The sequence below is a fragment of the Thermobia domestica genome, chromosome 3, assembly GCF_964235325.1.
Source record: "Thermobia domestica chromosome 3, izTheDome1.hap1.1, whole genome shotgun sequence".
NCBI lineage: Eukaryota > Metazoa > Arthropoda > Insecta > Zygentoma > Lepismatidae > Thermobia > Thermobia domestica.
Genome location: NC_137456.1, coordinates 17,389,246 through 17,402,950, shown reverse-complemented (window position 1 = coordinate 17,402,950; position 13,705 = coordinate 17,389,246). Strand labels below are relative to the sequence as shown.

General features: G+C 38.0%; 1 protein-coding gene across 12 annotated transcripts in view; it reads right to left on the bottom strand.

The window, feature by feature from the left end:
- Positions 1 to 13,705, bottom strand: part of LOC145680198 (uncharacterized) — a 490,330-nt gene that overhangs the window by 201,908 nt on the left and 274,717 nt on the right. The window contains exons 4-5 of one of the 12 annotated variants that reach the window (XM_081750476.1): positions 11,469 to 11,793; positions 7,890 to 8,025 (exon numbers count right to left, since the gene is read on the bottom strand). The exons of 10 other annotated variants lie outside the window; for them this stretch is intronic. In XM_081750476.1, the coding sequence (XP_081606602.1) occupies positions 11,475 to 11,793 (319 nt within the window). In that variant the 3' untranslated portion in view covers positions 7,890 to 8,025; positions 11,469 to 11,474. Of the gene's footprint in view, positions 1 to 6,779; positions 8,026 to 11,468; positions 11,794 to 13,705 lie in introns of those variants that run through there. One more of the 12 variants, XM_081750472.1, reaches the window with a different exon arrangement.

Sequence of the window (13,705 nt, the reverse complement as noted above, 5' to 3'; positions counted from 1 at the left end):
TCATAGGTGCCATGACAGTGATGCATGTGAAGAAGCAACGTATAGATAAAGTATTAGGCAGCGATGATTGGGCAGTGGACCGCACAATCTGACCACAGTACGGGATCAAAGACATCTTGTCTGCATAACCTAACTGGACTGCCACCTACAGCATTAGCTCGACACTGGAGTACACTTATCTGTGTTGACGGTTCGATGCTGTCTCCTGAACGCTGGAATGGCGGTACGCATGCCTTCGTGCTGAGTTACAACAGTTAACCCGGAACCACAAACAATGCCGCCTTAGGCTAAAATGAGCAAGTGAACACCGCAGCTGGTGTGTCATGGGAAATTGTCGTGTTTTTTGACAGAACGCGACAGCCACATCACGGAATTTCTATAGACGCTGTGATTATATGTTTTCTTGAGACAATTCAAAACGTCACATTTTAGCAGAGTAATACATGGAAACATGTATTCCAGAATGTTGAATGCAACACCGTTCAACATTCAATAAAAGGAATTTCTTCCGAATATACCCGAGCGACCGAGTAGATACGAATATAGCGACTTATAGCGACTTTAGCGTGAAAATGAGAGAAGGAAGCTGTGCGTTTTGTTTGCTGCAACCAATGTATTGGACATAGTGAAATTTAGTCTCATACATTTCAGTTTGTTTATGCAATTTTAATTTTCGAATGAATACAGCAATTTTTTTCACCCTTTGGTATAATGTTGTATGTGGTATTTCATCACTTAAAAAAAATTGGAAAGGCTTAGGTTCCCATACTCCTAGCTAAATCTATGCTAATAAGATGACAATGGAACAGTTCAGTACAAACTGTTCCAGCTTCAGGAATACGGGAATTTCGTATTATACATAAATGAACCTGCAAGTGGATGACTGACCAAGTAAAACTATGTCATTTTGGTTCACTGATTTTTATGGTAAGTAAGGTTAGTTGATAATTGATAATGACACATCTAGATTGTGTTACTGTATATCAGGTTCATGTAGACGACTCGCTACGACTCATTTTTGTCTACTGTGAAATCTGTGTTCTAATATATTGTGATCATTACCCACTCTTACTTCTGTTTCCGGTTAATAAGGTCATACGAAACCCAGAATAACCAGTATAGCATTGACAACCAGTAGAATCAAATAAACAATGTAAAGTTCTGCTTACTTTGTCTCCGAGCGTAGCCTTGAGCAAAAACACCTTGTTACTTTTACGGTCTTTTCCTTTTGATCATTGTCACAATCGAATGTATATCTGAACTCACGAATTCAAAACTCACTTACCCGACTTCAACCTCACGAAGTGAGTGTGAAGTCGAAAGCATGTTGTGATGTTGAAAGGATATTATGAGCGTGCAATAGAAATATTGATGTGAGAGTGATGTCAAAAAGATGTGAGCGCAATGTTGTAGTGATATGTAAACATGAAATCGAGTTAGTATGATGTTAGACTGGTGATACGAGTGTTAGGTTGAGTGAGCGTGATGTCAAAATGATGTGAGCGTGAGAACGATGGGAGCATGATATTAAGAAGAGGTTGTGAGCGTGAAGTCAAGTGAATGATGTCGAAATGATGTGAGCATCATGTCGACAGGGTGTTATGAGCGTGGGGTGAAGTGAATGATGTCGAAATGATGTGAGCATCATGTTGAGAGGATGTTATAAGCGTGGGGTGAAGTAAATGATGTCGAAATGATGTGAGCATCATGTCGAGAGGATGTTATGAGCGTGGGGTGAAGTGAATGATGTCGAAATGATGTGAGCATCATGTCGAGAGGATGTTATGAGCGTGGGGTGAAGTGAATGATGTCGAAATGATGTGAGCATCATGTTGAGAGGATGTTATGAGCGTGGGGTGAAGTGAATGATGTCGAAATGATGTGAGCATCATGTGGAGAGGATGTTATAAGCGTGGGGTGAAGTAAATGATGTCGAAATGATGTGAGCATCATGTCGACAGGGTGTTATGAGCGTGGGGTGAAGTGAATGATGTCGAAATGATGTGAGCATCATGTTGAGAGGATGTTATAAGCGTGGGGTGAAGTAAATGATGTCGAAATGATGTGAGCATCATGTCGAGAGGATGTTATGAGCGTGGGGTGAAATGAATGATGTCGAAATGATGTGAGCATGATGGCGAGAGGATGTTGTGAGCGTGGTGTCAAAATGCTTGAGCGTGACGTCAGACTGGTGATGTAAGTATGATGTCGAAACAATATTCTAAATGTGAGTCGGGTGACCATGATGTCAGATTGATAGTGTGAAGATGAGGTTAGGTCAACGTGGGCATCTCATTGGCGAGATAATTATACTGGATTCCTTATTTTGTTACTGTGGGAAATTTCGACATTGAAAAACTCACAGTTGAATGAACAAAACTCCATAAGTTTTTCATGGACCCCCAAAAGCCCGGCCCTCTCAAGATTTCTCGGGATTGCCCTCCGGGCGACTTTGGTGCAGACCAAGTGAGTATCTATGAAGAATATCTGCATATGTACCCATGGATGTTGGCGTTTCCGATCATTGTTATCATTATCATCTCACACTTATAGCCCGTCCCCTTCATCTTACACATGGCCAACCACGAGCAATTCCTTGTCTCTTGTGTCAAAACTTTCAAATAAATACGATTGGTTGATTGATGTTTTAGGTCCATTGTTAGCAGCGACAGCATAGAGAACACAATCTACAGTTTAAACGTGAAATCTGAACCATTGTAGTGTGTTCGATGCTTTTTCACCGGAAATCGAACCCGAAATCTCATACATACAGGCACCACTAAATTAGTCATTTCCAACAGAACGGTCTGTGACGTCATAGATTGTACTTCCTTTCTGAATAAACCACACGAAGAGGAGAAGGAGCTGGCAAGTGACCTGGCGTTCATAAAAGGTAGGCAAACAGGAACATCGACAACGCAGTCTTTACTTTTGCAGGTATACTACTCTTGTGGATTCCTGACTGCATGTATACTATAGTGCTGCCAAAATGAATCGATTCGTGGCAAAAATGCCGATAGCAGCGCTTGGAACAGAAGACTAGGTGTCAAGTCAATGTGGTATATCTATACAAATACTCGTTTACTTCATTCTCGTACGACATTCCTATCTCTCCTCTTTTCGGAGTATTTCCCTCTGCTATTTCTCAGATTGTAAAACTACTGTCCTACGTCATGCATCATCCATCTGGAAATGACAGCATTAAACTTTAAACACGAACTAGAATATTTTGAAGACATGAAGCATGGTCGCTCCATCAAAGAACACTCACCTTTGATGAGAGGAGTCCCTGTTCTAACCCAGACTACGTAAGTTCGCGATGGATAACTTCACATCCACGGGTTTTTCTCGGAATTCTCTCGTTTGCTGTCGCAAATCTCATTCCAACAAATTAACTATTCACTTTTGTAAGACATTCTTCTCCCCTACCTTCAAGGGCATTAAACTAAAGTACATATTTCTCATTTCAATCTGTTGAAGACATTTATTTTTCTGTTTCAAAGATCTTTCTTCCTTCCCTAGATCGGTCTAACCCTTTATGCAATATAACTAATTCTATTTTTTAGTGAAGCAAAATTGTCTCATACACAAAAAAGACTCAAATAATGTTTCTGATTATTTTCATTATATATATATATATATATATATATATATATATATATATATATATATATATACCAGGGTTGGGGCAAAAGTCATGGCAACTATTTTTTTTTCTTGAAGATACCAGTCCGGTTGGAAAATGTGAGATATACAAACGAAAGGAAAAGGTGTTAACTACATGTGTGGAAATGAATAGCACTGAAATATCGTAACACACTAATTTATTACGATAGTATACAGAGCAATATGGCTTTCACGGTGCAAAAGAATGACAACACAGTTCGCATACAGTTGACATGACAAATCTGGACCTAAAGACCCTCAAAGTAGTCTCCTGCTACTTGCACTACACGCTGCCAACGATGTGGGAGGCGCTGAATAGCATCCTCCTCAGCATTTGCCGCACCAAGTGTGAATCGGGTCAATTGTTCGCGCACAGCAGTAGCAATATCCTCGCGCGTTGCAAACCGCCTACCACGTAGTGGTTCCTTAATCTTTCGAATAAGATCAAAGTCACAGGACGAAATGTCAGGAGGGTATGGTGGGTACTCCAATTCTTCCCATCCCCAACATCGCAGGAGCTCCCCTACAAACTTTACTTTATGTGGTTTTGCATTATTGTGCAGGATTATTGTACTGTCCACAAGATCCGGACGTTTTTCCCGAACGCCACGTCATACCTGTGGCACCAGGAAGTCCCTGTAGTACTGTGCGGTCACTGTTCTGCCATGTGGAACAAAGTGCAAACAATGACACCCTTGACGTCATACGCGACGATCACCATCAATTTGACTGGGGAAGGATTCTGAAGGAACTTCTGCCTCCTTGGCGATCCAACATGTCGCCACTCCGCGCACTGACGTTTCAGTGCTGGTTCGTATGCCCTGGCCTAAAATTCATTGATGGCGATTATTCCTGACAAGAATTGATCGCCGTCCTGTTGCCAGCGTGCAAGGTGGTCGGAGAATATTGCATAGCGCATCTACCTTTGAACTTCCGTCAGTGCATGCGATACCCACCGTGCTGCGATTTTGCCTAGTTGCAGCTCATTATGCAATATCCTGTGGACGGTGCGTTTTTCCGATGCCAGTTGCCTCCGCCAACTCCAGTGGCGCCCATCGTCTGTCTTCATCCAGGAGCTCCTCGATGACGGCACGTGCCACGTCGGTCCGCACACTGACAGGTCGTGCCGAACGTTGCTCATCACTGGTTGACACGCGTCCTTGCTGAAACTTTCCTACCCACCGTGCTACTGTCCGGTATAGTAGAGCATTATTCCCAAGGGCTTCCAATAATTCACTGTGATATTCCATCGTATTTCTCCCTCGGAGAACGGCTATTTTGATGTAAGCGCGCTGCTCAACACGGGTTACTTCCATCTCGCACGACACTCACCAAATGACTGATTTCACAGCACTCGCTGTGCTACTACCAGCTATCACAGAGCCATCTGTTGTTCTGCATACACACTATGCCTGCAGAACTTCCACACGACACATGTAAGTTTGTGATCCGCTCACATATCTGGAAGAAAAAAAATAGTTGCCATGACTTTTGCCCCAACCCTCGAAAAGGGTTAATAGACAAAATAAATCGTGTGATATCCACTTGTTAAGAAGTTCCTTATATTATTCCATCTGCAAACGTCTGTGTACTAAAGATTCTTGAAAAGTGGATGTACATAAAGAAAAATAAATATAATAAAATTCGAAGTAACGTATATATATATATATATATATATATATATATATATATATATATATATATATATATATATATATATATACACATAACGAAAAGTCACCACAATTTGTGCTTCGCCTACCTTCCTTGGAATAATGGCAACAGGAGGGGATTAAAGGATTAAATAGAGACTACTTCGATTATTGTTCTAATGCGTACGAAAATTAAAACAGTGGTATTCAACCTTGAGTATGCGATAACTTCTTACGGCTGACCTAAAATTTAAAATATTTTAGTCTGATATTAAATTTATACTACAATTCTCCTGTTTATAGTGAAACTGGATATTTACTTAATAAGTAATAAATTCCGTAATAATAAGTAATACATTCTAGACTCTTGCATAGATAGGGTGAACTCGGCCAAAACTGTGAATTTTAATGTCAATCTTTATGGAAAAGCATTTCTATAAATTCCGCTATTTCGCAGACACTGATATTTCATTGAAACGAACTGAATATTTACCAGTAATTTAGCTGTAAGTGTTATGTAAGATGATGAAAGCACATATAACTATCGATTTACTCGTCATTTGGCGTAATTCCTACTTTGCCTAACACTTTATCAGCTGTCAATCACAGATAATAATCACATCCACCATTTTACGTGAAATGCCAATTCCTATTTGGTCTAATTCCTATTACCCCTAACGATCTTATCAGGAAGGAACAACCCTCTATATAGAAGATCTGACAGTGTTTCCATACTTATACATAAATAACTAACTCACAGACACATTTAAAAGCCCTTGTTGACAAAAGCAACGATTACACGGCCATACACAAAATAAATAAATAAACAAAAGTTTTGTGCACACCGGACTCCAGAGTATGGATTCGATGTACTTTGTTATACAGAACCAAAATTTTGAAACTCCAGGACGATCAACCAGAGTTGTTTTGTGTGGGAATTGGCATTTCACCTAAAATGGCGGATGTGATTATTATCTGTGATTGACAGCTGATAAACTGTTAGGCAAGGTGGAAAGACACCATAACTATCAATAGTGAGGAAGGCTCTCATTTGTCTTTCGTACAGTTATTCAGCAATAAGAATTGGAAAGCTGAAAGCTCACCAGTACAAGATAGTCAATATCCTATAAAGGCGCTCAACAGTAGAAGGGCTTCTTATCAGTGGCATAGGTTCACCTATCCCACGCCCCTAGGCAATCTGCCACCCCGTGCAATAGCATTTGCCGCCCCAGTTTGCTCAGAAAGAAAAAATCTTAAAAGCCACGACCCCATCATAAACAATGAAGAAGGAGGGAAAGTACACTCGCACTCAGAAAGGCCTAAACACTGTAAATACAATCTCATTGTATTTGTTTTTTCTTTCTTTAAAAATATATATTTATTATGTTACTGAAAGATAAAGCAAACACACCTGCAGAGGAAATATGGTAATCCTTTTTGCAGAATTTAATATCCCATTCAATCTCAATATATCAGTTTGTAATTCCAGTGCAACAAGCTCTTTTATCCTTATTTATTGATTTTTCTTGTACATCTGTTAAAAAATTTAAAAAATTTCTTTCCACCTTCTATGATAAGGAATTTGTTTCGACAACGACAAACCTAGTTTTCATATCAAAACTGTGATAACTAACTAAATGGAACATATGTTCGCAACTGTTTGAGAATTGAGTTCTTGTATTTGACAACAATCAATCAATTCATGATGGGATTTGCTTGACCATTTGCTTTAGAACTGTCCATGTGACCTTAAACTAATGCAACCTAAACATGATTTACGAATGTAGTATTCAAAAAGAAGGTCCAACTTAGTAAATTTAACTACCATCATCATGAAGTAAGTTTCCAACAAGAAATATTTATTTTAAAGAATATAGTTACGACAGATTTTGTCGCTCCTTGAATCTTTGCTGCCCCGTACAAATGCACGTGTTGCACATATGGTAGAACCGGCTCTGCTCACGTCTCTCTAAAAAAATTCACAAACAATTTCAAATAACTCTTTTGCCTTTGTCACTAATACATTCACTCACGCAAGTGATGTTTCAAACACGGGACACCTTAAAAATGCGGATTAAGTTTCCAGTGTTGACATCTCCCCCTCCCTGTTTCTTGGAAAATTGAAAAGAAAAATATAATTACAGTCTCTTAATCTTCCTTACGAGTTTCTTAGGGTTGTAGGACTCAGTAGGTTAAGTGCAAATATTGCTGATATGTGTAAGGTCCATTATACTATAAAAAATAGGAAAAAAATATCTTAATTTGCTAATATAAATACCCTTCTGAAGCGAAATAACCACTTCCATAAGAGAAAGAGACAATAAGTACTTTGAAACCCTGCGAGCAACAATTTTGCCGTCTTTCAACACACTACGATGATCTGAACTATGGTTTATGATGCACATAATGGTATTTCAAACTCTCTTTAAATTTGAAACCTTTGCCACACTTGATACAAGTAAAATGTTTCACACTTGAATGAACGTATTTCTTGTGACGTCTGTAACTGCTGGGATCACTAAAACTCTTGAAGCAGATTACACAGGAATATGGCTTCTCTCCCGTATGAATGCGGCGATGAGTTTTCAGGTCAGACAAAATGGAAAACTGCTTCGAACAGATGTCACAAACATGTTTTACCGCACGCGCATCTCTCTCGACTTGGCTCATCACAAGGCTTAATTCCTCTTCTGTAAAAATGGCAGTTCTGAAATACAAGAATAATGATCAATGTATTTTCCCTTAGTATCTTGGCTACCACATAATTACATAAATAAATATTTACAATGCTAAAAGCACTTGAGTGCAAATATTCACATACGGGACATGCAATTTTTACACTAGGCAAAATTAAAAAAAAAAAATAATCAACACACGAGAAGTAGCATAAGAAAAAAAATGAAATAGAGTGAAACAACCGTTATGACAATTCTCAATAGCGGACATAGACAAACTTTATTTTGTCAAGGCACCAATATAGTATTATGGGAGAGAACTCTCGGTTTTAAGGATATGGACCGCCTTGTTTGATTCCGAAAGTTTTAATACCCTGACCCTGTTCATAATGGGCGGAATTTTTTCTCAGCCCATGCGTATTCAGCAGAGAAAATAGTTTCTGAAAATAAATCTTTAATTGATTCCTTCAACTGATCCAAGACTTACCAGCAAAACTTTCGATCAGAAAATAATGTGTGCAGGATTTTTCAGGTCAGGCACTGTCGCATACCTTCTCCTGCAAAATTCATAAACCACTGTAGTGTACAATTTCGATATTTGATAATAATGTTACAAGCTTTTACTGAGTTACTTTCATTCTTAATACAGTTACTATTGTGAATTAAGAGATTTGTTACGGTGGTATGACTTGGATGTAGAAGAAGATTATCAGAGAAGGACTATACTTGGTAGTACATGTAAATATAAACAAATCCCCCAGCAGGCACGAATCAGGAAATTTTTGTTGGGAGAGGTCCAATACTAAACGGCGTGACAGACATCTTGTCATTTGAAGGTGGCGCTCCAAGTTGCCTTTAAATTCTGCTAGGCCAACAGTATTGCCACATTTATTTTGTACACATCCACGTCCATCCTCTGCCACCTGATCGCGCTATAGTTCGTCTGCTTAACCATAGCCACACCCCTTAGCACTCGGCAACGTCGCGTCAGAGCTTGAGTTTTATTCGTTTAGCTGAAATGCCAAGATGTTTGTCACAGGCTTTACAAGGCACTACATCTATGTAGAATTGAACGCGTATTATTTTCCATTTGAAAAGACGATAAATAATTGTAAAATACTTCCACCTATATTTTCAGAAAACAAAATCATATAACTAGATTATTTTTATAAGAGAAAAGAGTACAGATAAAGTATAAGATCAAATTTTCATGTTACATCATCAATCATTACTCTGTTAAACAAGATTAGTTATATTGAAAAAGTGCACAAATATATGTTGAGCTAGTAAGTTTTGCAGGGAAGGGGTCCGGACCCAGTGGACCCCCCGTGGGTGCGCTCCTGTCCCCCCCATCAGCAATATCTCTGTTCCTTTACAGAGGGGATTTCCCCCTTAATTTCCGGAGTAACAATTTTCGAACACTGAGTAGATTGTTTCGGTATATTAGCCTATATTTACTTTTATAACTCCTGTACTTATAATTTATTGTACAGTCAGCGGCGAAAGTTCTTTCCGTTTTGTAATATTTATTTTGGGAATAACGGTGGTTTGGTTGGAAGGTACAGAAAATTACATTTTTTTTTTTTAATTTATTGAAAACTGTGCTCAAATTGTCCTTCCATTCCGAAATTATTTACGAAACTAACTGCATCAAACGGAAATAACTTTTGTCACCTGACTGTACAGCTACAACACGAACTATGAGTAATCTAAATTTGTGCAATCTCTCAGTAATGGACGCTTCTTATTCACGCACAATTAATCTAATCATGTCGCATCGGTGTCCGTTACTGAGAGGTTTTACTGTATTACAAATAACTAATCTAATTTGCGCTCAGAACAAATGTCTTTTCTTTTGTACTTCTTACAAGAATAAATTTTTGCTTCTGAATAAATAACGACTTCTCACTTCGATTTGCAAATTTGAACATCGTGTATTGCTTAAGAAGAGCCTAACATACTAAAAATAATACAAATTTTACCATTTTTCTTTTTCATAAGTGAAAGGAGATAATGAAATGCAACTAACCACAATCATAGATAATGTTATTCTAAAACACAAAATAAGAATCTGAAGAATATTCAGTGTTGCCACCCATAGAAATTACAGTATTGCCATAATAATAATTTCCCCAAAATCTAAGTTAAGGCAGCGACTAGAGGAACGACCTCAACTGCATTTGATTACTTATCATATTGTTTTGGTATCCTGTGAACAATTTTTTTTTTTAAATAACATTATTACTTAATCTTAATAACTATAGGCGAAAACTGAATTTTATTACAAACTAAATATAACCAATATTTAAAAAGTAGTTCACAGGATTCTCAGTGTTCTTTGATGAATTTTAACACATTTTATCTCTATATGATTGAGTACAAGAGTCTAGTCTCTTTCGTAAGACACGGGTGTCTTGATGTTCTCTAGGGACGGCACGAGTTGAGTCAAAGGTAATTTTCTCAAGTCGAGTTCCAAGCCAAGCTACTGTTTTTGATGTCGAGTTTCGAGTTGAGTCGAATGGCTCGCTCGTTCAGCTCGTATTAACTCGTTTTGAAATCATGATCTGATTACACTGGAAAGTGAAAACCTTGAGAAATATAAGCAATAATGTGGAATATTTTTAGTATTGTTCATGGGAGGGAACACAGCTGGTCCCCTCCGTCTCGTCTGGTACCCGACAGAGTCCAACCCAATTTTAGAAGTGCCCAGCACGCCCGAGTGGGCTTTATCATTCCCACTATCGCTCAACATACCAATTTTTTTTTAAAAAAATTTGACACTTTCCAAAATTTATTGCGCTGATCCTATATACCCTTCCCAAAATTTAGGGGTGGCCATGGTACCCCTGCCAAAACCGAAAGGGCACTGACCCCTGTGACATCATGTTACATGATGAGGCCACGTCTCTTGGTCAATCAGAGAAAAGAGCGACCAAGTGACTCCAGTACTACTGAGAGTTTAGGCTGGTCGTATACTGACCTGAAGACAGGAGAATGGAGCCGCAGTATTGTAAGGAATGCAACAAAGTATCGTACCGGATATTTATTCGAGTACGTTGCAAGAAAAAAAAAAAAGCTTCTTCAACATTGCGACTGACAGACACAATGAAAGCACTGAGGCCTCTCTCTCTCCACATTTGTCCTACCTGTCTTTGGTCAATATGCGCCCATCCGAACTGAGAAACCGAGCAGCAAAGTGTTACGCCGCGGAGCACCTAGCTGGAAATGACTGCTATATACTTTCAAAGAATCACGTTATGTTATTTCAGTGGCGAATCTTGAAGATCACATAAATAAGAACTTAAATTTTACCGCTAAGGGAAGGAAGTTCTATGGGGTTGACAAAACTGTATACAAGAACAATAAATAAACTTTCTTTCCTTAGCTTCTTGTGATAAAATTTAAAATTTTGACCGATGTGATTTCCCTGAAAAGCCGCTACTGTGAGTTTTCAAGATCCAATATAATAATTTACCTTGAGTTATTTCATATGTGTCATAAAATGGCGCAATAAAGTGAATTTATATTTGAAACGTTCACCACACTTCTTGCAAGAAAGTGTTTTCTCTCTTGTGTGAACATATTTCATGTGACGTCTATGGCTGCTTGGGTCACTGAAACTCTTTGAGCAAATCTCACAGGAATAAGGTCTCTCTCCGGTATGAGTTCGAACATGCCTCTGAAGGTGAGCCGTAGTTTGGAAAGTTTTGAAACAGAAGTTACACGTTCGTGTATCCGTATATCGTACTGCTGTCTCCAACATTCCTTGGTTTGCCTCATATGACGAAGAAGCACCGACACTGGAAGAGAGGAACAGTTTCAATGTAGTCACGGAATTCTCATTCGATTTTTGAATAATATAATCAAAACATTGACATATTTTCTTTGTTTATATTTTGGCACTAAATCAGGATGATTTTTTATTTCTATAAAATAGTATTATCTCTATACAGGGTGTTTCAAAACAACACTGACAACGTTTGGGAGATGATTCGTGACACCAAGATAAGGCAAAAAGCATATAACAACCTGGGTGCACAAATGCTTCCTTCTGGTGTTATAGGCTGCCGAAAACATGAAAAAATTAACTTTAAAGGTCCATAGCTCCAAAACTATGGGACTTACCGAAGTCGGGTCAAGACTTCACTTAGGACCTAATATGTGCGTTATCCAAAAATACCTGTTTCAAAATCCTAAGGTACTCATGCAACAATTTTTAATAGACGGAGTTTGGCTATAGGCATATAATATGAAGTACTCACCAACTACCTCTTTAAAAATTGTTCCGAAAATACCCTAAGATTCTGGAATTTATTATAGATATTTGGATACGGCACATATCAGTTCCTAAGTGAAGCCTTGACCCAACTACAGTAGGTACGTACTTCATTTTTTACGTTTTCGGCAGCCTCTCCGAAAGGAAGCATTTGTGCACCCAGGTTGGTCTATATTTTTTGTGTTGTCTTGGTGTCAGGAATCACCTCTCATTGATTAACACCGACACCTAACTGTTTACGATAGGAAGTTAAAAGTCTGACACTATATAGAAATTGTGATGTAGGCAGTGGCGTATTTACGATTTTGTTTCCGGGAGGGGGGCTTTGCCTGAAAATATGAAAATTCTACAAGATATTTCATATACTTTACTATAGTAAGATTTCGGGGGGGACTTAAACCTGGAATCCCCCCTAAATTCGTCACTGGATGTAGGTTACTATTAAGAAAAGATTTTTGAAAATTCAATAGTTACCGGGAGGGGAATGGAATGATAATTATTATAATAAGATGCCTATATCTCGGAATCTCTTACAGGTAGAGACGTGACATTAAGTAACTGAACTTGTCATGTAAAAATAATTAAACATGAGTTTCAACGTTTTATAATGAGCTAGAAGGGAAGAAAAAGGAGTAGTGGTTGTAATTATAATAAGATAACCATTGGAGTTAGAGACATGAAATTCGGAATTTAAACTTTTCATTGGAATTAATTATAACACATGATTAATAGATTCTTGATAATTTACCTAGAAGGGAAGAAATCATGACAGAAGTTTGAGGATAATGCACGAACAGCATATAACGATAACATTTATAAATATGTATATGTTGATATGGACAACAGTCCGTATCGTATGATATCATTTTCCTTAATGGGCAGACCTAAACATTTAAGTTGTTAAGTTTTGTGGTCACACATGTATAAACATGTTTTTCTACACTGTTTCTATATAATACGTAAAAAAGCTATTAATAGTGGATGTATTCTCAATATACAGAAAGAATTTTGCGAAAAATAAAAAGGTAAATGAGGAAAATACATCACAAAACTACTTGGTCTATACCTGTGCACCCAGGTTAGTCTATACTTTTCGTCTTGTCTTGGTGTCAGGAATCACCTCCCAAACGTTGTCGGTATTGTTTTGACATTAAGTGACTGTCACAAATCTATGTTTTGTAGCCAGACATGTATAAACATGTTTTTCTACACTGATCTGATATAATACGTACAGAAGCTATTAATGGTGGATGTATTCTCAATATACAGATATAATTTTGTGAAAAATAAAAAGGTAAATGCAGAAAGTCTTCGGAGAATACATCAGTTTAAACATATTTTATCTTGAGTGTTATTATTGAACATTTAGTGAGTAAAATACGTTTTACTTAGTTCTAGAAATTCTAATGTAACGAACTTAAGGCTGAGGGGGGTAT